General features: G+C 38.9%; 1 protein-coding gene across 1 annotated transcript in view; it reads right to left on the bottom strand.

Annotated features, from left to right (window-relative positions):
* Positions 1 to 3,537: 3,537 nt before the first annotated feature.
* LOC311295350 (protein NLRC3-like) overlaps positions 3,538 to 26,728 on the bottom strand; it is a 46,596-nt gene continuing 23,405 nt past the window's right edge. Inside the window, exons 2-8 of the mRNA XM_084416681.1 lie at positions 23,619 to 23,777; positions 20,689 to 22,476; positions 11,873 to 12,043; positions 9,098 to 9,271; positions 8,857 to 9,021; positions 5,030 to 5,076; positions 3,538 to 4,846 (exon numbers count right to left, since the gene is read on the bottom strand). Of these exons, the coding sequence (XP_084272807.1) occupies positions 4,302 to 4,846; positions 5,030 to 5,076; positions 8,857 to 9,021; positions 9,098 to 9,271; positions 11,873 to 12,043; positions 20,689 to 22,476; positions 23,619 to 23,761 (3,033 nt within the window). The 5' untranslated portion in view covers positions 23,762 to 23,777 and the 3' untranslated portion in view covers positions 3,538 to 4,301. The remainder of the gene's footprint in view (positions 4,847 to 5,029; positions 5,077 to 8,856; positions 9,022 to 9,097; positions 9,272 to 11,872; positions 12,044 to 20,688; positions 22,477 to 23,618; positions 23,778 to 26,728) is intronic.

The following is a 26,728-nucleotide window of genomic DNA, read 5'->3' as shown; positions in this document are numbered from 1 at the left end:
ACTAAATATAAATATAATCACTAAAGCACATAGCACACTTCTCCGGGTAGATTAGATTAAACAGGCAAAAACTCTCAAGGAGTATACAAAAACTCAGCACGCCGCATAACAGCTTGCTGCCGCAAGAGAGGGATAGAGACAAGTGAATGAACCCGCCATCTCTCTTAAACCAGCTGGACTGCCTCTGATTGGTTCTGGTGCTCCGCCCTAAGGATAACTGACAGATGAGTCAGCCAGTCACAGCGACCTAGAGGCGGGCACAAACAGAAAGAAAACTCAATGAACGCACAACACACGTGTAGTGCATCAGCGAGCGAAAACATCATTCCCACGCCAGCGAAACGCACGTGGAACGTAACACTATTATTCAAATCAGTTAAATGATTATTAGGCTGCATAGGTCAGCCGGAACCGGGGACACTTTCCTATAACACCTGATGTACTCATTATTTAATAAGAAGAATTTGTCTTTCTGTTCATTCTAAAGTTTACTGAAGTCAGCCGGATCCGGGCCGTATCCAGATCAGAAGGTGGACCTGCGCCTGGACCCATCCATGACGCATCCCTGAAGTGCCAGCCTCATCAGCCCTGTGAAGCCCTCATCGACATGACTGATCCTCAACAAACTCGTCTCCATACCGGTGTGATGACTCCGACTTCCAACCAGACGGAACTGGATAAATATTCTGAATGTTCTTATTCAATCTGACCTCTGACCTGTAATGCTGCCTGGATCATAATTATACACTGTTCGCTCGATGGCCAGAGGAGAACTGAACGACTGAGCCTTCTTCCCAAGGTTTTTCTTTCTCCGTTCTGTCACTGATGGAGTTTTGGTTCCATGCCACTGTCGCCTTGGCTTTTGGCTTGCTTAGTTGGGGACATTTAATATTCAACAATATTATTGATTTGCCTTAAGGTGGACGATGGCGCAATTTTCATCTAGAAACAAACTTTGTTGTATTATATTCATGTTACAGTATCACTGTGAAGCTGCTTTGATACAATCTGTATTGTAAAAAGCGCTATATAAATAAAGATGACTTGACTTGTGTAATCAACAGGTGAGGACCAACATGGTTGAATATTTACAAAATGAGATGACTGGTGAATTGCTGCACATTCTGTGCCTCAGGAATGAGACGAGGGGGACATGTCAGACCTTTGACATTGATTAACATTTGTATTCGATAAAGAAAAGTATTAAAGAAATGTATAAAATAAAATAAAAATAAAAATGAGATTGAAATCACATATACAGTGGCCTCTCTGGTTTATTGTATTACAGAGATAATAATTATTTTACATTTGTAATATAACAAATATTTGTTATTAATTTTATTAAGGCAATGAGACAAGAAATAACCCAGCACATGAGTAAGACTTAACCCAGCAAGAGGGTTGATTTCACCCACTGGTTGGGTCAAATGAATGACCCAGAAATATGGGTTAAATGGTAAAACCCAGCACTTGGGTCAAACCAACCCAGCGCGTGTTCTGTCCAATAGTGACCCAACGGTGTGGTTAAGGTTGGGTTATTTTTTAACTCAGCAGTTTTTAGAGTGTATAAATGTTTAGATAGTATATGTGTGCAGTGCCGTAAAGCAGTTTGTTACATCGCGAGACCTGATATCACGCGATACTTCCTGATGCTGCGGCCGGCAGCCCGCCGGCCCAAAGTTGCAAGGGTGGTTTTTCGTCTCACAGGCGCTCGAGGGGTGCGAGAAGACCACCATTCAACCCGAAAACAGTCATATAACCATTCCAATGACTCCGAAGCTGTTCAGTTAAGATAAAAAAGTTACTTAGTTCACCTTTAATACTTTGTGCTCGCAGATCATTGAAGCAGAATCTTTGATTTAATATGGTCACTGAAGCAATGTTTTTATTACTTAAAGGGACTATGTGTAGCTTTTTAGGTATTTTATTATCTAAAATCAATATTTTTATTCATAAATATGCCCTCAATGGTGTACAAATACCTATGCCAATGATCAGACTAATCCTCGTAAACAAAGAATTTATTATCTTTATATACATCCACGGAGGCTTCCATGTAGTTCCGCCATCTTGAAAAACTATAATAGCAGAGAGGGACAAAAAGTACTAGGCCAACGCGTTTCCACAACGCGTTTTCGTTCAGAGCCAGCGTCACGTGACTGAAGCCAGCAGAAGCGGAGGAGCAGAGCAGTGAGAGGCGCTTGTCACTGCCGCGGCAAGTTTAAAAGGCTGCACTGCACGGTTATTTATACACCGTTCATACATATGCTGAGTCACAGGATGAGTCCTCGTCGTCGAAAAAGTCCAAAAAAGACCTTAAAAGGAAACGTGACCGGAGATTACAAAAACAAGGGTTAATGTCGGCATAGCTAATGCAGGAGAAAGCTTTCAAGAAACCCTGAAGTTGCCTGTTTTCTTCTCGACAGGTAAGTCAATGTTACGGTCTTAATTACAAGCTTTTTTTTCATTGCTTGGTTGTGTACTTTATTATATAGACAGATTTATAGTTAAAAGTTAAACAGGCTCTTTGATGAATAGCAGCTATTGAGTAAAGCAACGTTAGAGAAGGCTCTGATGATGATGATATCTAACAACGTACTTCACGTACTTAAAAAAATATAACGAATAAAGAAGGCATTACTACTAATTACCATAGTTAATGTTTTTCACAGTCAGTACATACTGTAACATTCTTTTTTTTCGTTGTTTCAAGTTTCAGTTTGTTTTAAATAACAAACCTGTTCAGCCGAAGAAAAACTCGAAGTGCTATTATAAGCTTTTTGGTACATAACGGCTACCGTAGATGCAACGCGCATTTGAAAAAGTGAGGTGCTGGAGAGCATTATTCGTTTGAATGCAAAATACAATTTCACCGCTAGATGGGAGAAATTCCTACACATAGTCCCTTTAAGCCCTGAGGGCATTTTTAGAGTTTTATTTTAGCATATTTTTCTGAGTGGCACACATAAAACTAAAGACTCATAACTCCAAAACTATACCAAGGAGAGTCAAAAGGTAGGTTTCGTTTGATAGAAAACTTTTAAAATTTGTGGACATTTGGACATTCTCATGCCGAGAAACTGCTGATACATTTTTATTATTATTTTGCATATCTTGTTTGACATGCAATAACTCGGGAAGGATATACGGTAGGGGGGAATTCTTTTTTGGTGAAGTTCCCCTAAAAGTGAGCTACATCTGGATAAAATTGTGGTGATGGCATAAAGTAATCAAAATTTACAGCATTTGGAAGAAAGGTAGCCTTTTTGTTTAGTCCTCACACATTTGGAAGTCATTTATAAAATTGTTCATTTCTGAGTGACATACACAAAACTAAAGACTCCAAAACAATAGCAAGGGGAGTCTTTTCAACACTTTTCAAATTTTTGGAAAATATAGCTTACATTACATTAGGACATTCTCATGCTGAGAAACTACTAATAAAAGACATATCTTTTATTATTTTATCATATCTTTCTTATTTGACATGGAATAACTTAGGAAGGATTTTTTTTTTCCTTCGCGTTCGAACGGATTTCTTTCGGAGAGTAAATGCTCATGTGGTCGAATGTGTTCAAACAGCCACAAAAGACCGTCTACTCTTCGCCTACTGACCTGATGCTTAAACATTATGGGAAGTGCGCTAGCCAGACGGGATTTAAACCTTGGCTGGAGACCCAAGTTTGGTTTGAGGACGAAAAATGTACCAAGCACAATGTTCTCTCTCCATTCCTGATTTCTAACACTCACTCAGTGTTCGGCTGGTCTTGTGTCTGTCAAAGCAGAAACGAAAGCTGACGCTCTCCGTGTGTTTTTCTGTCGTCTCTGGCCGTGTTCATATGTGAATTGCGTGAGCTTATTTCGTCTATTAGATAAAAAAAAAAAAAAAAGCCCATACATTTGCCAACCCATATACCCTTTCCTTGAAGAAATCAGGACAGAAGTGGTTAAAAGTGGACAAAAGAGACGGATTAAAACACCAAGTGTAAAAGGGAATGTGTCTCCCATCTTAATACCAGGTGTAAACAGGGCCTACGTCCTTCATGTCACATCTTTCATGCCATGTCCTAGCATAACCTTAATCGATATAGTTCATTATATATTACATATTCATTACACACAATTTGACAGCCATAGATTTTTTTTCTTCACTTTGGAGAATACCTATAAATGTTTTAATATCTAGAAACTTAAACCTCATTTTGTGAAATGTTTTGAAAAGGGTACGTGAACTATATTTTTTTAAACTGACACTTGTTTTGACATTTTGTTATGTAATGTGTATACATTTTTAACAGAAATTATTCATCCTCTTGTTCAACATCACACAGAGACATTGAATTAGTATAAAGCACAAATCCAGCATAGAGGGGTTCAGTGAATGTAGTGTTGAATGTGTACAGGTGTCTGAGTGTGTGTGTGTCAGTGATGCCGTAGAAGGACAGAATGCCAGCCGGCTCGTCCACATACACTCCTGCTCTGGTATAGGGAGGTGATGGGGCAGGTATCTGTGTTCCCTTACCAACATGCCAGGCGATCAGTGTCTCCCTAAAGAAGCTCAGATTCCAGGATTTTTCATTGAATCCAAACACACAGTCACTTCTTTTTCCTTTCCTTTTGATTCCTTTATATGCCACTGCCATATCACCCAACCCAGTCCATTCAGCCTCCCAGTAACAGCGTCCAGTCAGATGCTCTTTACACAGAACCTGCGGAAGGCCATCAAATCTCTCTGGATGATCAGGATGTGAAATTGGTTCTGGATTACATACCAACTTTTTGTTGCCCTCTACAACAGAGAGACGATTGTGTACCGTGTTTGGATCCAATGTGAGACGACAGAAATCTGGACACAAGAAAACAACATTAATAAGGCCACAAAATATGTTCAAGAATCAGATTGGCCTTGGATCTACTTTTCAGCTCCAGATAAATATTTTGACCGCATATACACAATCAAAACATTTTATATTTCAGACCTTATTCTGGTCTAATGTAAAATGGTGTCCTGTGAAGAAAAGGCACCTACATTTTTGTAGTCCTCCTTTAATCATGTTCTCTCCCCCATGATCCAGACTGTCGAAGAAAAAAAAGCATGTGCCACATTCTATTCATCTGACTCACCAAAAAGAAATAAATAAGTCTTAAAAATACAACACAACAAATTTTCACTCATGTCTATACTAATAACTTTTGAACTAAGGTTTTGAAGAAAAGTATTTTTTCCTCTGATTCTGTGGCTCATGACAAGTAGATTGCACCATATGATGCTAATATCTGTCATGAATTTTTCCACCATTTTGATGTTTTGTCCATTTTTCACCAACATTTCTGAAATCATGTTCAGACTGTGCTAGCAAAAAAATGACAAAAAGAGTCACACAATACCAAATTGTCCCATGTTAGCCATTTTGGGCATTGGCCATTTTGAATTTTGTCATAAAATGCCGTATTTTATGAAAACTTTAGCATATTGTTACGAAAGTTGATTTGTGTCTTCGGCACTATGCCCTGAAACAACCTATGCTCTTTTGGTCCGGATATACTAAAATTGACAAATATGTTTATAGCGTTTGCGAATTTTGTCTAATAGCCTTGAATCTCACCTCGTTCTATTCCTTGGGTCCTACGGAATCCAGTGGTATATTTTTCGTTTGAAAACGCATCTTTTTCTCTCTGTTTTGGCTTTCCGTCCACACTGAGACAGCGTTTTTATTAATGAAAACAAAGCTTTTTGAAAACGCTCTCCAAAGTGGATACATTTTAAAATGCTGTTTTCGCGTTGTAGTGTGGACTGTAAAAGTCAAGTCAAGTCAAGTCATCTTCATTTATATAGCGCTTTTAACAATGTAGATTGTTTCAAAGCAGCTTTACAGAGATAAACGTATAATTTAAGGTAAGATTGGTTTGGCTTTATAGCGGTTCTTTAATAAAGTTATTTTCCAGCTAAAGTTAGTTTTGATTGATTCGCTTCCGTCGCAACGATCATTTGTTATTAAATTAGGGGCCCCTAATTTAATTTAAAAGGTATTCAAAACGAAGACCTATGTTTGGTCACGTGACTCATATATTTTACCAAGAGATATTCATGTTTATACCAGTATTATGCCTGTTATGTGCTATTCACTTCCACACAGTTACTAAAATGTTACTTTGCACACTCTTCGTATCACAGTCCTGCAAAGATGACCGAATTTACTCACATTTGCGGTCCTGTGGCAAACCAAATGTGCCCGGATTAACGTAGCCTGGATTGAGTTGTTTAAACCTTTGATAATCTGATTAAAGATTAGGTAGGCAATTTTTTTTACAATGATTTTTTATTTATTTTATACTGACGGGGGATGGTTGTTTTTGTACAACAGCTACTTAATTTATTATTCCAATATCCAAATATGATACTAAATCCCACAGGGAAAAGGGGATTTTCTATTTGTGACGTGCTGTCTTTGCATTTGAACATTGCACATTTTAAACAGACACACATTAGCTGAATAAACGTTAGCCAATACAAACGTATTCATAGAAAACAGTTGACAATGAATAGACAGGAGTCCTGTCACATGACCAATAATAGCAAAACAAATCACTTATTCTAAAAAGAATATCAAGCGTAGTGTTAGTTCTGGCAGGTCACGTTAGTCAAGCTTGCATCAGCTGATCCACATCTACCTATAGGAATACGACGCCTATCACCGTATACATACTGTATATAAGCTCCTTCAGTGTTATCAGCAGCTATCGCGTTTCTCAGGAGCTAATTACCCTCCTCCATCCCCAGCTCCTCCTCTCGCCCAGTCAGGATTTGACATTCTGATTCCCCCTGAATCAGAATAATTATTGAATATGTTGTACTTTTAAAATCTTGAATTAAATATATTTGCAAATTTTCATGTTGGTTCTGTTCTGTTTACCCCAAGGGGGATTATTGCTGCTCTCCCTGCTCTTATCCATGCTAGGCTGCATGGATGCGCAGGGAGTTCTCGCCCAGAACGGAACCATACCGCCAATCCAAACTGTATGCTAATTGTCAATCATATTTGACGGTAGTGGTCCTGACAGAAATCAAGTATAAGTTCGAAAAAGACGAATATGACATATAATGAGTGCTGTGTTAACAGTAAAGCGTCCGTCATTTAACAAATTTTAAAAACACGAATGGATAATACAAAATGCTTTCTGACATTTTGACAGAAAAAACACAAGCAAGAACAAAATTTAAACTTTCATTTAAAAATTCAAACTAAATTTTCATTTTACAATTATCTTCTCTCTCTGTGTGCGCACGTCTGTGTTTGTGAGAGAGAGCTCGTGCAGCACTGATACAACAGTACTTTTTAATCCATAAGTAGCTAATGTGCTAGTTTTCATACAAAATAAATATGTAACATAATTAGGTAGGCTACTTTAGTTATTATTAACACAATAACGTAACACATGCAGATTACCCCAGTCCGTTTACCTTCAGGAGTTAGAAGTACCGTGACTACTGTAATGGAAAATTTAGATTTTCATTGATCTTCAGTAGTCACGTTTATATTGTTTGTAGTGTGGTATGTGAACGGGAAATGTATATATGTTTGTACACCTGTATCCGTGCAGAGTGAGACAGGATGGGGATAGCTGAAGAGGGACCTTCTGACCTCAGAGGTCAGGATGCATCTAAATTTGTTGGTCCAAGTGTTAGCAAAAGTGTGCCCAAGTTAGTTGAAAACTACTAGGAAAAACAATAATTCGCTGAGGGAGACCTTGGTAAAGAATTTAAAAGGTGTCGCACAGCTCCTCCTCTTTGTCTTACACTCTGCAGGCAGGCAGGCTTTGAATTCAGGCTCAGGCTCTGAATGTCTGTATGACTGTCTGACCTTCTCTTGCAAGAGAATAAATACTTTTTAAAAGACAATTTGAATCAGAGTTTCTCTTACGCGGTGATGAGGGTTTAATATACATTTTTGCCACAACACTACTGTACTGTCCTCGCTTAAATCAGTCAGACGGCGGGCCGCGGGAGTTGAAGGGGGATTGAGCGGGATTCTTTATTGCTCTCGATTTTCAGTCTCTTTTTAATGATAGGCCTTACGCATTTGTCAATCATCCCCGCTTGTTATTTGGGGAATGAACCCAGCGCTATGATTGGTCGAATTACGCTTCTTTTGTTGTTGCTTGATTTGAGGACTGCGCGTCCACAGAGGCGTCACCAGGTTTTTAGAGTGACAAATCGTACCAGTGTACTTTGAGGTCAAAATGCGTACCCGATACGCATAATGCGTACAGGTTGGCAGGTCTGGAATAGCTTAATCAAAGCTAGCCATTCTCGTCAGAGTATATTTTGTAGATCAAAATTATCATCCAATCACAATTCATTATCGATTAACTTGCCGTTAGTGAAGGTGGGGTATTAGAGAGTGCGGAGCAGACCACGTCAGACACGAAGATGTCAAGCAGCATGTGTGTACATTTAACAGGGATCTTCAAAAAGAGTTTATCAAGTTATTTTGCACAGTAAGTTGTGAAAAAGAACGCAATGTAGTATTGCGCTGAATGAGATACACCAGAAGCACTCTCTCAGACAGCGCCCGATCCCGAATTCAGTTCTCTTTGTGCCTGAATGTTCAAATACAGAGAAAGTTGTAAATGAAATCTTGCTTAAAAACAGTTGGTTATGCCTGTCCATCCCGTCCCGTAAACCACCATGAGAAATCTGCTCACCCTACATCTATATCAACTCAGTCCCTTAATTTAGAGTTCATGTAAGGAGTGTTTTGTGAATTATCAATAAGAATGAAATCATATAAGAATAGGCTACATTTAAATAAATTTAAAAAGTGTTAATGTAAACATTGCTAGTGTCCATCATACCAGAGTTTTTCCAGTTTGCAGTTTGGATCCTCCTTCAGTGCAGTGAGCTCTGAATCTCCAGGGTGATTGTAGCTCAGATCCAGCTCTCTCAAACGTGAGAAGTCTAAACTCAAAGCTGAAGCCAGATAAGAGCATCCTTCTTTTGTCACCATACAGCCAGATAATCTACAATGACAGACATCAAAGGCTTAAATATATATAAATATATATCCCCTCATTTTTATGACTATTTTAAAATTACCTCAGCTTCTCCAGTTTACAGTTTGGACTCTTCAGTGCATCAGACAGCAGCTTCACTCCTGAAGCTTTCAAGTTATTGTTACTCAGGTCCAGCTCCTTTAGGCAGGACTTTAATGACTGTAGAGCTGAAGCCACACTTTCACAACACTGATCAGTGAAATTACAGATGGACAATCTAAACAGAAGATTAAATGATTACATCACTGACCCTTATGTAAGAACTGTATTTGCAGTGTATTTAATGCTTTACAAAACCCAGTAAACACAGAACACTCCCAAATAAGAACATTACAGGAAGATCCTCTATGTTTTTCTTTCTCAACCCAGAAGGTTGCAGATAGGGTTTTTTGTAACAACCTAAAGAGAACTCATACAGAACGTTCCCTGCAGGTTATTTTTAGGTTTGTCTAAAGTGAACCTTCCCAGAACATTATCCTAGTTAAAGTTAATAAGTTAAAAAAATTAAATAAAATTAATGTCTGTGACTAAATTTCATATTTTAAAACCCCTAGATTGTACTGAAGTCATTGTTATTTGGTGCTGAAATAACATAAAATCTGTGTTATTGTAGTACAGTGAAACAAGCCCATACGAAATCTTACGTTAATTGAAAAATGGTATCTTATTTAATGCTCCATATGTGACCTGATCCAGCAAAATGAGTCACAGTGACCCAAATTTCAAAACTGATATTTTGGTATTAATGGAAAGAGGAGACCATAAGCTTTCAAATGATATCCTAGTCAAAGTCATACCTTGAATGGTTGTAAATATATACACATTTGAATTATGGTCGTCTGCCCTCTTTTTTCCAATTGAAAACCTGAGAAAATCGCTTTTAAAGTTTTTTGCCCGTTTTTTGTTGATATCTTTCAAAATCCATTGCATTTAAAGGGATGAACTATTTATTGTACAGCTTAATTTGACCAAAGACATTAATATATGCTATTATGCCAGGCTGAAGCTCAAATTATTTTAAAGTTTTTATTTGAATAAATAATTTAAAAGGCACTTTTACAAACATTTACTAAAATCAGAAAGATTGAACAGAGGTGCTACAGTTTTGCTTGAGAGAGGGTGTGTGTGTGTGTGTGTGTGTGTGTGTGTGTGTGTGTGTGTGTGTGTGTGTGTGTGTGTGTGTGTGTGTGTGTCTGTCTGTCTGTCTGTCTGTCTGTCTGTGTGTGTGTCTGTGTGTGTGAGAGAGAGAGAGAGAGTAAGAGAGAGAGAGAGAGTGAGAGAGGCAGAGAGACAAGGAAACAGAGAACAAATAATGCAATCATATCTTTGTGTAGGCTAGTTGACAATAACAGTGTAACATATTCATAACGGATATACCAACAGTTAAATATTGGGTTAAAATAAATCAAACACATTGTAATGGATTCTCCTTGCAGATAAATACACTCACAGAATAATTGCACTCACTCACATCTATACACGATAAATACCACAGGGCTGTCGCTGTCATCAGAGGATGACACGTCTCCAGATTCAAAACAATCACTGACTAACGTTAGCCTTAGCCACTCTTGATGACCAGCAGCAGAGCTTAGGTTAGAAGCCTCCAGTGAGATCAACGCTTTTGGCGACTTTTTGGCGACTTTGCTCTCTTTTGACAGCGACATTTCTCAAATTAATAATATTTAATCTTTCTGAGGAGATCTGCTAGCTTGTTTACACAGAGCGCCGCGAATCTGACAGGAGGATGGCTGGACCAATCGCGTGCCGGTCAGTCGAAATGGGGCTTCCCATTGACAAATGATCAGCGTTTGTGCACATTTCTAAGCTTTTTGATTGGTTCTATACAACGTGTAACACCATATTTGGAGAGCAGAGACGTTTCAGGGGATACCCGGGAAATGCTCAGAGGTGAGGAGAGGAGTTGAGAAAAGCAATATTCATTTCCAGCGAATTTAGTAAAACTTTGTAAACTTTAATAGTCATTTAAATACCTTTACTCAATTATCTGGACTACGAAACTTTAGGAGATTATTTTTGAATGTCTGTTCTTTGAAATTTAGCACAAAAAAATAAATAAAATAAAAAATATTATTTCATTGTTTTTCCACATTAACGGCCCATATCTTAAAATGGAACGTTGCGACTTCCGACTCATTTCGCCAGATCGGGTCACATATAATGATTTATGTGCTTGGATTATTTCTATTGATTAAACTACAGATCAAAAGACATGGTTTGTAGTATTGATGCAGCAGTGCTGGATGATTACTGATGTATAGCAGGGTAAATGATATCAGAGTAAAGAAGTTAGGGACCAAACCAACAGGGAACGTTCTTTTTACGTAAAGAAAACTTTCCAGGAAAACCAACAGAGAACGTTAGGATATCTGTTCTGGGGATGTTCTGGGAACCAGAAACTACTTTATTGTTAGCTGGGGCAAAAGATTCAAGAAGAGCTTTCAGTGAGCAGTGTAACTTTCAGTAAAATGTGTTCATAATGTGGTACAAATTTATCTGATATTATCCTTTGGGCTAAAATGAATTGTGACATTCCAAAGATTTGTATCAGTTGTTTCTTCTTTATATGTATAGGCAGTATATATAAACTTAAATCATGCTGTAACATTATTTGAAACTGGCAAATAACAGTATATTGATCCTTTCCACTTTCATCCAACAAATCCACTCTCTGTATACTGTTGGTAAAATGTAATAAAATATATATATATATATATATATATATATATATATATATATATATATATATATATATATATACAGTATATATATATACAAAGGAATCTGACAAACAAACCTCAGTTTTTCTAGTTTACAGTTTGGACTCTTCAGTGCATCAAACAGCAGCTTCCCTCCGGAATCTTTCAAGTTATTGATACTCAGGTCGAGCTCTCTCAATGAAGAATTTAATTGTAGAGCTGTAGCCACACTTTCACAGCACTGATCAGTGAGATTACAACCTGAGAATCTAAAATAACAGTAAATGGTTAATTGACACTGCAGAATTCTCATTTAAATAGGACAGTCGCAAAACTGTTTGATCTTAAAGTTAACAACTGTTATTTTGCCCTACACATTTCAAAGCACCATTCATCACCATCATAGTTCATCTTTCTAGAAAGGATAGGCCCTGATAGGCCTTACCATAATCGTGATATCAGAGTAAAGAAGTTAGAGGAATGTTCGCCAAACCAACAGGAAACGTTCTTTTTACGCAAAGAAAACTTTCCAAGATAACCAACAGAGAATGTTAAGATATCTGTCCTGGCGATGTTCTGGGAACCAGAAAACATCTGAGAACATTCTGGGAACCAAAAATTGTTAGCTGGTGCAAAAGATTCAAGAAGAGCTTTCAGTGAGCAACTTTCAGTAAAATGTGTTCATAATGTGGTACAAATTTATCTGATATTCTGAATTGTGACATTCCAAAGAGTTCTATCAGTTGTTTCTTCTTTATATATATATATATATATATATATATATATATATATATATATATATATACAGTGAGGAAAATAAGTATTTGAACACCCTGCTATTTTGCAAGTTCTCCCACTTGGAAATCATGGAGGGGTCTGAAATTGTCATCGTAGGTGCATGTCCACTGTGAGAGACATAATCTAAAAAAAAAAATCCAGAAATCACAATATATGATTTTTTAACTATTTATTTGTATGATACAGCTGCAAATAAGTATTTGAACACCTGTCTATCAGCTAGAATTCTGACCCTCAAAGACCTGTTAGTCTGCCTTTAAAATGTCCACCTCCACTCCATTTATCCTAAATTAGATGCACCTGTTTGAGGTCGTTAGCTGCATAAAGACACCTGTCCACCCCATACAATCAGTAAGAATCCAACTACTAACATGGCCAAGACCAAAGAGCTGTCCAAAGACACTAGAGACAAAATTGTACACCTCCACAAGGCTGGAAAGGGCTACGGGGAAATTGCCAAGCAGCTTGGTGAAAAAAGGTCCACTGTTGGAGCAATCATTAGAAAATGGAAGAAGCTAAACATGACTGTCAATCTCCCTCGGACTGGGGCTCCATGCAAGATCTCACCTCGTGGGGTCTCAATGATCCTAAGAAAGGTGAGAAATCAGCCCAGAACTACACGGGAGGAGCTGGTCAATGACCTGAAAAGAGCTGGGACCACCGTTTCCAAGGTTACTGTTGGTAATGAACTAAGACGTCATGGTTTGAAATCATGCATGGCACGGAAGGTTCCCCTGCTTAAACCAGCACATGTCAAGGCCCGTCTTAAGTTTGCCAATGACCATTTGGATGATCCAGAGGAGTCATGGGAGAAAGTCATGTGGTCAGATGAGACCAAAATAGAACTTTTTGGTCATCATTCCACTAATCGTGTTTGGAGGAAGAAGAATGATGAGTACCATCCCAAGAACACCATCCCTACTGTGAAGCATGGGGGTGGTAGCATCATGCTTTGGGGGTGTTTTTCTGCACATGGGACAGGGCGACTGCTCTGTATTAAGGAGAGGATGACCGCTGCCATGTATTGCAAGATTTTGGGGAACAACCTCCTTCCCTCAGTTAGAGCATTGAAGATGGGTCGAGGCTGGGTCTTCCAACATGACAATGACCCGAAGCACACAGCCAGGATAACCAAGGAGTGGCTCTGTAAGAAGCATATCAAGGTTCTGGCGTGGCCTAGCCAGTCTCCAGACCTAAACCCAATAGAGAATCTTTGGAGGGAGCTCAAACTCTGTGTTTCTCAGCGACAGCCCCGAAACCTGTCTGATCTAGAGAAGATCTGTGTGGAGGAGTGGGCCAAAATCCCTCCTGCAGTGTGTGCAAATATGGTGAAAAACTACAGGAAACGTTTGACCTCTGTAATTGCAAACAAAGGCTACTGTACCAAATATTAACATTGATTTTCTCAGGTGTTCAAATACTTATTTGCAGCTGTATCATACAAATAAATAGTTTAAAAATCATACATTGTGATTTCTGGATTTTTTTTTATTTTTATTATGTCTCTCACAGTGGACATGCACCTACGATGACAATTTCAGACCCCTCCATGATTTCCAAGTGGGAGAACTTGCAAAATAGCAGGGTGTTCAAATACTTATTTTCCTCATTGTATATATATATATATATATATATATATATATATATATATATACCTGAGAATCTAAAATAACAGTAAATGGTTAAGTAGGTCCCATTTAAATAGGAAGGTTGCAAAACTGTTTTATCTTAATGTTTACAACTGTTTTTTTGCCCTACACATTTCAAAGCACCATTCATCACCATCATAGTAGATCTCTATAGAAAGAATAAAAAAAAACACAGAATCGCTTAAAACGATCCTAAATACAAAACAATGATAATAAATACAAAACAACAGCATAAATAAAAGCAGAGAAAATTAGAAACATACACAGAAGCACTACACACTAATTTGCATAGTACCGACTGCGATATATAAGAAGAACTGGAGTACTGTAACTATCACAGTATTCATATACACAGATTCCACCACACTTCTCCCCAAAATGCTCACATTTAATAGAAACTTGAAAAATTACATATTTTAGTGGCGCGCTTACTCTTTATTAATACATTTTGCATGTTGCATTTTGCATTTTGCATGCATCTAAAGTTCCCAATTATTCTAATCTCTATATTAATATAGTGGTGCAGGAATGATGTCACTTTGTAGGCCAACCAGCAGTTCACATCACCCTGGTTCCCTCGACAAAAACCCTCTCTGTGGGTTCAACAGAAGTTTATGATACTTACACGTTTTGTCCATCAAGATCATTTTCACAGATGAAAAAAACTTATGAATTTTTTAAGCCTAAATGCAGTCACCAGAAGTAAAAAGCTAAAGGCAGGCTATAAACGAACTACACCACGGTCCCACGACTTCAACATCACCATCACTAAGGCTCCGACAACTCTAAGTTTTTATCTAAAAACATTTTCCCAGAACGTTTGAGTTAGACTGTAAAAGTGGACTGAGTGATGTTCGGTGTGATGATGTTTAATCTCGTCGACAGCCTCTGTTGTCCCATTTAGCCACTTGTTAGCAACCGCCTTTTTCAAGGCACATAACATCTTTAAAAAAAAAAAAAATCACGAGTGGGGAAATACCATAGACTGTAAAAAAAAATGGACGTAGTGTCCGTGACGTCACCCGTAGGTTTCTGAAGAGCATTTTTGAAGCCTAAAGTGGGCCGCCTCTCAAACGGGTTAAACCATAGATATATTACCTATGAAGTTCAAGTAAATGCGCTAGAAATCCGCGCTCATTCAATGATGTGCATTTATTGCATGGACGGAGAAAGAGCCGACACCTGCAGGATTTCATCTGATGGTACATAAGCATATTATAATCTATCTTCAAGAGCAAGATGGCGCCTGTGTTTGGCTTGGCCGCTGCTGCATCGCATTTGTGTAAACTCTTTATGTTTGTACTCACCCTATATGTTGCCATATCAGCCCTATCGTCTGACTATTGTGTCTCTGCTGCTCGGACTTATGATCGACGTTCGTTGTTGGACATCAGAGTGTCTATGGAAAGACTCTTTGAAAGCTGGGAAAGTTTCAGACAAACCTTTCCGCCCCCGTTCGTGCGTCCTCCCTCATCACCTGAGTACCGGCTCCTGTTTACAACCAGGGGACCTGGGAATCCTAAGAAGAGACCGAAGAGAAGGGGCTGCAGAGCTGGCGTTCAAGTCAAGAGAAGACGCCAATCCTGGACGGGGGTGCTCTGGCCATATCGCGGTGAACGATTCCGGTGGCTGCGACCAGTTTTCCCCCTAAATACGGGTGAAAATGCTCCTCAGCACCAACACCCCGCGATGCCTCTACCGGTTGGATGTGAACTTCGCGTGTACCAGCAATTTGTTGATGGGATCGTGGTGGACTTGCCGTTACCGATGTTTACTGTGCTGTCTGACCTGCGACTGACAATTCGCCGCAACTGGAGATCTCGTGACTGTGTCAGCTGTTTACGGTCAGTTCCGTCACAATCAGCTGTTTTTGATGCCGGTCTGCCGAACGTTACATTACTCCACTTTGCCTTGCTTAATGCCCGTTCCATCTCTAATAAAACGTTTATTCTAAACGAGCTTTTTATGAGCAAGAATATTGATTTTATGTTTCTTACGGAAACGTGGCAAAGGGAAAATGAGTTTATTCACCTAAACGAGCTCTGTCCTGCTGGCTGTTCTGTTACTGGGATCCCCCGATTGGCACGTGGTGGTGGTGGGCTTGCTGTTGTGCAGCGAGACAGTTTCATATGTAGAGTGATTAACTCAGAAAATTTTTCCTCTTTTGAATCTCAAATGCTTAAAGTAGGCTCTTCCAATACTTTTTATAGTGTGTTAATTTACCGCCCTCCTGGCCCGGCAGGTGTCTTTCTTACTGACTTTACTGACTTTTTATCATCTATCATCAAACTTGAGAAGGTTTTAATTATTGGGGACTTTAACTTGCATATTGATGATTTTACATGCAACACAGCTGCTAATCTCCTTTCTATTACAGACTCTTTTAATTTCATTCAGCACGTTACTGGACCCACGCACATTAAGGGTCACACCCTGGACCTTGTTTTTTCTCTCGGTCTAGACATAGTAAATACACATGTGGAAGATGTACATGTGAGTGACCATAGCTGTGTGATTTTTAATATTAACTTTCCTCAAGATCCTCCGCCCCAGAGAATTATGACACAAAGGCGGATTATTAATCAAGACACTGCAGAGAGGTTCTCTGCCTTGTTTGACCCATGTTCTCTGATGGGATGCACTGATGTTGATGAATTTATCCGATCTTTTAATGGTCAGTGCTTATTGATTTTAGATAAAGTAGCACCAATTAAATTGAGCACAGTCTCCCACAAAAAAGCCTATCCATGGATTAATGAAGCTATCTTAAGTATTCGGAGAAATTGTAGAAAAGTGGAGCGTCTTTGGAAATCTTCTAAACTTGAGGTTCACAGGCTCCACCTTAAAGATCTAATGGTCACCTTGAATGAGATGTTGAAAAAGGCGAGAATGTGCTTTTTTTCTCAACGTATTTCCTCGAGCACAATATATACCTATAAGCACAATCCCAAAATCTTATTTGACACCATTAATACAATAGTTTCTCCAACTAGCTCTCAAACAACTGTGTTATCTAGATCTGACTGTAATGAATTCCTCTACTTTTTTGTTAATAAGATCAGAGATGTTAGGGCTAACATTGCTCCATCATTGGCTCAGAACTTTGCTTGTGACTTGTCTCCTGCCCATTGTTGGTCCACCTTTACACCTGTGACGTTACATGACATCACCTCTCTGTTACATTCTATGAAATCATCATTTTGTCCTATGGATGTTGTCCCTACTGTGCTATTTTTACAAGTTTTTGACTCCATCGGCCCCTGTATTGTTGAGATGCTTAATTCTTCACTCTTAAATGGTGTCGTTCCTGTATTTTTTAAACATGCTGTTGTTAAGCCTGTACTTAAAAAAACTAATTTGGATCCGCTACAACCGAAAAACTATAGACCAATTTCAAGCTTCCTTTCATGTCAAAAATTCTAGAAAAAGTTGTAGCAGAAAAACTCACCCTTATTCTAGAGAAACATGAGTTATTTGACAAATTCCAGTCTGGGTTTCGCAAAAAACACTCCACAGAAACGGCGTTACTTAAAGTTTCAAACGATATTATGATGTCAGCTGACTCTAAAAAATATACAGTGCTGGTCTTATTGGACCTCTCATCAGCTTTTGACACAATTGATCATAATATTATGATTAATAGACTTCGTGATTTGGTTGGTATGTCGGGATCAGTTTTAAAATGGTTTTCATCCTACCTGTCTGGTAGAAGCTTTAGTGTTAATGTGAATCAGATCATGTCTGAAACTACAGAGTTGTCGTGTGGGGTACCTCAGGGTTCTGTCTTGGGTCCTATCTTGTTCCTCTTGTATATATTTCCTCTCGGTCAGGTTATTAGTCAGTTTAGCGACATATCTTACCACCTGTATGCGGATGATATCCAACTGTTTTGCTCCTTTAAGGAAACTGAGTTGTTTAAATTGTCTTCTCTAATTAACTGTCTGACTAGTATTAAACAGTGGTTATGTGACAACTTTTTGCTTCTGAATTCTGATAAAACAGAAACACTAATCATCGCCCCTGAAATTAAAATCCCAAAGATAATACAATATATTGGTGACTTAGGCTCGTCTGTTCAACCGAGCCTCAGGAGCTTAGGTGTTGTCTTCGAGTCAGCTATGTCCTTGGAGCTTCATTCTAAACAATTAGTTAGAAACTGCTTCTTTCAATTGAGGAACATTTCCAAATTAAGATCATTTGTGACTAAAGGTGAGTTAGAGATGATTATTCATGCGTTCATCTCCTCCCGTTTAGACTACTGTAACAGTCTTTTTACGTGTTTGAGTAAGAAGGAGCTTCATCGTCTCCAGGCTGTTCAGAACTCTGCTGCAAGGCTTTTAACCCACGTTAAGAAAAGAGAACACATCACACCTGTTTTAGCATCACTCCACTGGTTACCAGTCCAGTATAGAATTCATTTTAAAATCCTGGTTCTTACCTTTAGAGCCTTGCATGGCCAAGTCCCTACCTACATCACTGACCTGATACAGCTTCACACTCCTACGTCTCAGGTCTTTAGATCAGATGCTATTAGTTGTTCCCCGCACTCATTTTAAAACTAGAGGGGACCAGTCATTCCAGGCAGTCGCTCCCAGGCTGTGGAATGCTTTGCCTCTTGTTCTACGTTGCGTGAACTCAGTTGATTCTTTTAAAAAACAACTGAAGACTTTGCTCTTCAAGCAGGCTTTTGGTTAGTCGAGGGGTTTTTATGGTTGTTTGTTGTGTTTGCTGTTTGTATTTTGTGGAATGTATTTAAATTGTTCTTGTATTACATTTTACTGTGAAGCACTTTGTGATGTCTATCTGTGAAAAAGTGTTATATAAATAAATTTTACTTACTTACTTACTTACTTACTACTATCTGTTCCGTGACAGCAGAACGAACAAGCCTTTATATCTATAGACGTTTTTAAAAACTCCAAAAACCAACGAAATTGTCAGACATCCATTAGTGCATGTTCACAGAGGAAACCAACTGAAATACAGCACTGGTTGTTCTCTCGAACGATACTCGACGACAACGACGGAATCCTAAGCCGTGGGCGAAGTAATGGGTGTATTAAATTGTATGAAATAATCCCGAAAAAAGCACAAACACTGCAGAGATGGCAAGTTCAGCAGCTAAAATCTGCTGAGGTGAAGTGACGCGGCTAACAGCAGACAAACGGCTAGCATTGACATCAGCGGGAATCTACCTGTCACTCAAAAGTGGACACACCCTTAATTATGCAGAACTTTAAATATTAATCAACTAAACGGATGAGTTATAAAAAAATTCACCCCCCTCACAGTTGTTATGAAGGGCAAAATTAGCTGTATAGACCAAAGCCACATAGAGATCCAGGCTGTAAACATGCTTTTTTCTGCTGTAAAGTTGGTAATTTTAACATGGGGGAGATACAGATTTGACTCACTTCTGCAGCCAGCCTCAAGTGGCCAGTCAATGAATTGCAGTTTAACTCACTTACGTGTTGGTTTCAAGAGAGAGACGGGGAGGTTGCCGCTTGGGAAATACTGATGTATTTTATGTTGTAGAATTGAGCTAGAATTCACCACAGACCTTATTTCAGAGTCGACGAAGAAAACGCGGTCGGAAGAGTCAAGGAAAAGAAAACGAGAAAGTGAGACACAAGAGTCCCGCTCAGTCAGGTTTTCACTCATTGGCGAGAGCTAAAAAGCAGCAAAGGATACAACAGCGATGCTGACCTGGTGTTCTTTTTGATGGACTAGTAAGTAAATCTCTTATTTGTAAACTTGCTTGCGTTCTATGTTGTATGTTGTTGCACTTGCTTGCATGTAATTTTTTACAAAGTTGTTCATTCTTCCATTGTTGATAATAAGACCAGTCCACTAATTTCCACATATGTTCTGGTAACCACTGATTTCTTATTGCGTCCACTTTCTGAAGGCCAAATAAAAGTGCTGCTTTTGCTTTCGCATAAAAATACACACCGTCTCAGTCTCACGACTTGGCGGCCACAACACTACTACGATAACGGAAGCTACGCCTTCTTTCTTTGCGTATGCATTTGGGGCGGCATTATGCACATATTTCCACCTAGTGGGTATGTGAGGGAGAATTTGATTGAGGCGTTTTAGGTAGGTCTGGATCTGCCTTCTCTTCTAGATAGAATAAATCTTTTTGTGGGAGACTGAAAAATCATCATATGACTCCTTTAAATCAAAAACAACTGCTCATACTGCATGTGTGTAGCATCTTTGTTTGGATCGTGATTAAAATGCAGTGGTTGCCTCTAATTTCAAATGGCTATGGATATATTTTGTTTAAGGTCAGTTTGGCCTCTTATAGAGCAAATAAATAACAAATAAAAAAATCAGCAACCAGTATCGAAATCTGCCAATTTTTCTGGTAAAAAACACAAAAAACTCATAATTTGCTCTAGCACAGTGATTACGAAATATGCCACTTTATGACAAAATATGCCACTTTATGACAAAATGCTTACAGGGCTTTTCTGCAGTTCCTCACAGCTGGTATCAGTCTTCTTTTGCCTTCTTCTGATGTGTTTAATTTCTTGGAGTCCAGTTCATCCAGCGGCTCATCTGACATTTGAATGATGTTGGCTATTGCTGAGCAGCGAGCAGGAGAGAGTTGCTCTGAGTCCATGCCTGATTTCACAAACTCCTGAATCTCTCTGAAGAAAGTCTGATCATTCACTTCCAGCAGACAGAGGAACAGATTGATGGATTTATCAGCTGGGAGTTGTTCATCACCATTAATTTGATCTTTAATATACTTTGTGACACTCTTGTTGGTATCTGAGTTATTCTCTGTGTGTGTCAGTAGATCCTGTAAGAGTCTCTGATTGGACTCCAGTGAGATGCCCAGCAAGAACCGCAGGAAAAGATCCAAGGCTCCATCCTGCAATGATACATCAATTACTTCTTTGAGCCGCATGTCCAAAGACTTTTGCTGGGAGTGAAACTCAAAGAAAGCTGCCAGAAACTCCTGAAAGCTCAGATGTATGAAGCAGTAGACTTTCTTCTGATGAATCACAGATTCCTCCTTAAAGATCTCAGTGCAAATCCCAGAATACACTGAGGCATCAGTGACGTCTAAGCCGCTCTCAATCAGGTCCTCCTCATAGAACATCACATTGCCCTTCATCAGCTGTTTGTGAGCCAGTTCAGCGAGTTTCAAAATCATGTCTCTGTTGGACTGCAGGAGTTTCTCTGGATCTCTCTCTTCATACTTCTGGTTCCTCGTGTTGATCTGAATCAGCAGGAAGTGGATGTACATTTCGGTCAGAGTTTGAGGGATTTCTGCACTGGCATCTTGTTTCAGGATGTTTTGAAGCACAGTGGATGTAATCCAGCAGAAGACGGGTATGTGGCACATGATGTGAAGGCTTCTTGATTTTTTAATGTGTGAGATGATAATGCTGGCTTGATGCTTGTCAATGATTCTCTTCCTGAAATATTCCTCCTTCTGAGGTTCACTGAATCCCTGAATTTCTGTCAGACGGCTGATGTATTTGGAGGGGATCTGATTGGCTGCTGCTGGTCTGGAGGTGATCCAGATGTGAGCAGAGGGAAGCAGATCTCCTTTTATGAGGTTTGAAATCAACACACCCACTGATGAAGTCTCATCGACATCAGAAACTTTCTCATCATCAGAAAACATCAGTGTAATTCTGCATTCATCCAGACCATCAAAGATGAACACAACTTTACAATCGTCATAAATCTTTGAGTCCAGTTCTTTAAGTTCAGGATGAAAGTCCAGCAGAAGACTGTGAAGACTGTACTGATGATCTTTAATCAAGTTCAGCTCTCGAAATGGAAGCACAAACATGAAATCTACATCCTGATTGGCTTTTCCCTCGGCCCAGTCCAGAATGAACTTCTGCACTGAGACGGTTTTTCCAATTCCAGCGATGCCTTTAGTAAGAACAGTCTTGATGTGGTCTTTCTCCTCACATCCTGGTTTAGGTGAGGCTTTAAAGATGTCATTGCAGTATATTGGAGTATCTTGTGAAAGTTGTGTTCTGGGTGTTTTCTCCATCTTTAAAATCTCATGTTCTTCATTCACCCCTTTAGCATCTCCCTCTATAATGTAGAGCTCTGTGTAGATCCTGTTCAGGAGGGTTTGATTCTCTTGTAGATTGATTCCCTCAAATAAGCGCTCATACTTGTTCTTCATTCTGGTTTTGTGAGCGGTTTTGACTGTCTTCATGGGATCACTCACTGCTTGGTAAGAATTCTGCAGGTCTTCAGTAACATAATTTTCCTCACTGCAAAAACATCAAAAAGGAAATAAATTAGTGTATTTAGTCTACACTTCTCTGCACAAGTGTTACACAGTGTAGCTCTTTCAGGTATATGCTGACATGCCACACGAAAATATATTGTAAATGTATCTACATCTATGCATGTATCGTTTGTATAGGCAAAAATCTGACTTGGCTCCAGGGGTCACTGCTCTATTATGAATATAACAAGAACTCATTCAGGGGCATTTCATATCTTCATTTTTGGGGGCATTTTTACTCATTTTGTTGGAATTTCCGACCTTGCATGATGCCATTTTACACATCAGACTAGTTTACTTGTTAAGCTTAATGGAGGTATTTATCCTAAACTAGGTTGGCTCTATTGAAATGTTTTAATAGTGATATAATTTCACAGCAGTGGCAAACAATGTTGAAACTTAGGGCAAACATGATTGTTACCTGGCTGTCACTAATGAAGGCAGGTCAAGAACACATGGATGCTGCTCGATTTGCGTGTGTTAACTGTGTTGCTGTCACTGTGTCTCATTGTGAAGGCTGTGCCCTCAGGAGGACACATTTGCAAAAAGGCCTAAAAAGCAGAAGCTTGTGCACCAATTGAGGTCTATCTGTGCATGTACCTATCATTAGCCAAAGCTGTGATTTAATGATTATTATATAAAAATGTATACCTAGTGTTGCATGTTTATAATAGACAACACATCCACTCAATTGAATGTATAATCCCCAAATTGTCATTAAAGTAATATTATGAGTTCAGCTCAATCAGTTAAGAGGTAATCAGTTGTGGCATAATGTTGATAACCTCAAAAATAAATTTCAACTGGTCCCTCCTTTTCTTTACAAAAGCCATTAAAAAAAAAAAACTTTTCTTATATACAGTAAAATTTTACAGCTTCGTTGCCAACACAATACAACGCCTAAAACCCAAATATGAGTGTAAAATGATGATTTAGACAGCTAAGGTTTAACAGAAGAATTAACGTGTGTGTGTGTGTGTGTGTGTTTAAATAAGCTACCAGGAGTAACATTTGTAATAAAAACACAAAATTGGGCCTCCTCTCTTTCTCCTAGAGATACAGAGAGAATACAAAACAATCTGATGTTTCAGGTTTGTGTCTCAAATACTGGAAAAATAATCTCACATGTGTTCAGAGGTCACAGCTCCACCTCCGAAACTTATGGGTTGAATCATTGAATGTGTAGACTTTATAGACGCGCTGCTGGGACATGGTGCAGCACCCTCTTCTCTCCTCTCTTTAGCAGGAGAGTTCTCCTCTGTATCCATTATTACAGATGCTTTTCTGAAAACATTAAACACAGTACAAGGGAAATTATATTTATGAGATTATGCATAAACATTGTGCAAATAAAGTCACCTTTACTGAGGCAGAATCAAAAGCATAGTTTTTAGTGACACTGGGCCTAATCTATGAAACGAACGTACGACAGAAAACTGAACGTAAGGCCGTTTCTACACAAACCTTGGCATTTATCAATATGGACGTGGGCGATCCTCCACCTTTTTACATTTCTGGTGTTCCTGGTTAAAAATGACCAGCTATTCTACCAAATATTTAATGGATCAGTTAAAGGATTTGTTCACTCCAGAATAAAAATTTCCTGATAATTTACTCACCTACACGTCATCTTTGACCGATTGTTACGCTAGATAAGACCCTTATTCCTCGGCAGCTCGGCTGGGATCGTGTAGAGCCTTTGAAGCTGCACTGAAACTGTAATTTGAACCTTCAACCCGTTGAGAAAAATCCTGGAATATTTCCCTCAAAAACCTTAATTCCTTTTCGACTGAAGAAAGAAAGACATGAACATCTTGGATGACACGGAGGCGAGTAAATTGTCAGGAAATTTTAATTCTGGAGTGAACTAATCTTTTAATAGAATTAACTTGATGTAGCTGAATTAATATTACAATCAATTAATCTGTTCGTCCAGCGAACACTTAGTATTGATCATCTATCAGCTCTCAGAAAGGAAAAAAACCCTCTTTCTTAGCATGTAGCTGTGATCACATTGTTAAAGGGACGTTGATTTACAAGCAGGGGCCAGAATCAGAATCACAAGAATGGGCACCAAAGTTTTCATAACTAATCTAAACAAACACATACACACGATCATTACGCATACATGGGTAAAATGGAAAGTGAAGGGGAATGAATGAACACATAGTTTGTTGGGAGAGAGGGTTTGCTGGATTATTCATTAAATTGAATGAATAATCTAGACGCTACACTAGTGTGCTTTAATGTTTAACCTGCAAGTTTGTTTTGAACTGCTTTCATCCAGGTGGTGCTGCACATTGGAGGTGATTGAGGAGATTTCCCCCTTCTATGTAAAGCGCTTTGAGTACCCAGAAAAACGCTATATAAATGTAATAAATTATTATTATTATTATTTATCTTTTTCAAAATGGCACAAAGTCACACTTGTGATGTGTTTCTGGTCAAAAATGACATCTTACAAAAATATAGCTTATACATCTCTGTTATGCTATATTATCACCAAATATTGGATTCCATCTTTTTGTCAACTTGTTAATAATGCAATGTAAGTCACTTTGGATAAAAGCGTCTGCAAAATGCATAAATGTAAATACATGGTACAGAAAACATGTCCTCCATTTGAAACATGGGACTACAGTTATAGAAGTTGTATAAAAACGACATCTAAAATTAGTCTAAATTTGATGTTGAAAAGACGTCCGCGTGCGGCTCCGCATGCATGACTTCGAGACGAATCTGTCACGGTTTATGAATTCACTGTCTCTCTTTCGTCTAACGTGCTGTTGTGTGTGTGTCTGTGGGCGTGGTCACTGATCATCAGTGATCAGTAGCGCCAGCTGGTTTCAATTGTATGTCTCTTTATAAGCTCAGTAACTGGTGTCTCATGTCGTCAGATTGTTGTGGTTTCCCGGTGTGTTTCCCGTACCTGTTCCTGTATTCCCTGTGCCGTTTGGATTCTCTTGCCCTCGTCGTGTCTATCTGGATTACCTGCACTCTTCACGGATTCATCGAGCACTTTTCACGAGGGATCATCATGGGATTACAGCACCAGCACCAGTTGCCCACCGAGGTCCCTGCGTCACCATACCATCAGCGTTTGTGTCCGCCTACCTGTCCCTCTGTGTTGACGACCATCTGTGTTCTGGACTCTGACCATTTGTGTGTTTTCAATAAAGAGCGTTGTTGCATATACATCCTGTCTGTCATCCGTTACAGAATCTGGCCGAGCATGTACGTCTCACTGCACCGGCACCCAGTTTGTACGTCTTAAATTAGTTGCTTACATTTACAAAATGAGCCTATAGCAGACATAAGCCATTTTAATAAAAACAGGTCCATGTTTTATAAAATGTCCACGAAACTTAATGAAATGTTTAGTGAAATTAGAAAATATTTAAGAGATCGTTAATCCTAGCTCATGGACAGCTCCTACTCACGCTCTCCGTCTCTGCAAGATTCGGAAGGGAATGATTCAGATTTCTCTTGGCACAGCTACTAGAAGACTTACAACTGTCAGACAGGTTGCTCACGTCACATCTACGTCGTCAAGCTCAGTTTGAGTCTGCGCAGTACTCTCAGCCATCAGGAAGAGAGTGCTTCTAATTTGCTTCACTTTTCTCCGTTTAAGTCTATGGGGTCGCTGTGTCCATTTCTTTTACTGTCTATGGTATAGAGAGCCTAAGTCCCTCCCCTTCCGGTTGACCACCATGGGACCTTATTTCGGAAAAATATTGTATGGTAGTCAATGGCGAGAGACAACAAATATTTTGATCTCGTTTGAATTGTGCCCTGAATTACACATATGATTTCTTGAAGTCAAGAAAGTCGCAGTTTGATGTAAAACTGTTGAGGTATAAGACTGTGAAAATACATAATTACAAAGACTACAAACCCAAAAGGCGCACATGTGACGTCATACCTTTTCTCTCAATGAATGAAGCTAACTTTACTGAAGCTAACGTCTGTCATTTTTTCTATAGTCTTACGTTATAATCGTATAATTGAGTGTTTTGTACCAGACTGCACACATACGAGCAATGGTAACATGCATAGTGCGCTACGAGAGATGTAGTTCATTGAGCGATTTTCACATAAAACTAAATGTTACTCTTCTGTTTTATGACATACTGCGACTTTCTTGACTTTCATAATTATCTTTTAAATTGACAAACATCATATGTGTAATTCAGGGCACAGACGGAATAAAAAGATAAGTTGTCACTCGCCATTGA

This window comes from Rutilus rutilus (assembly GCF_951802725.1).
Source record: "Rutilus rutilus genome assembly, chromosome: 8".
Lineage (NCBI taxonomy): Eukaryota > Metazoa > Chordata > Actinopteri > Cypriniformes > Leuciscidae > Rutilus > Rutilus rutilus.
This window is presented reverse-complemented; position numbering and strand designations above follow the sequence as displayed.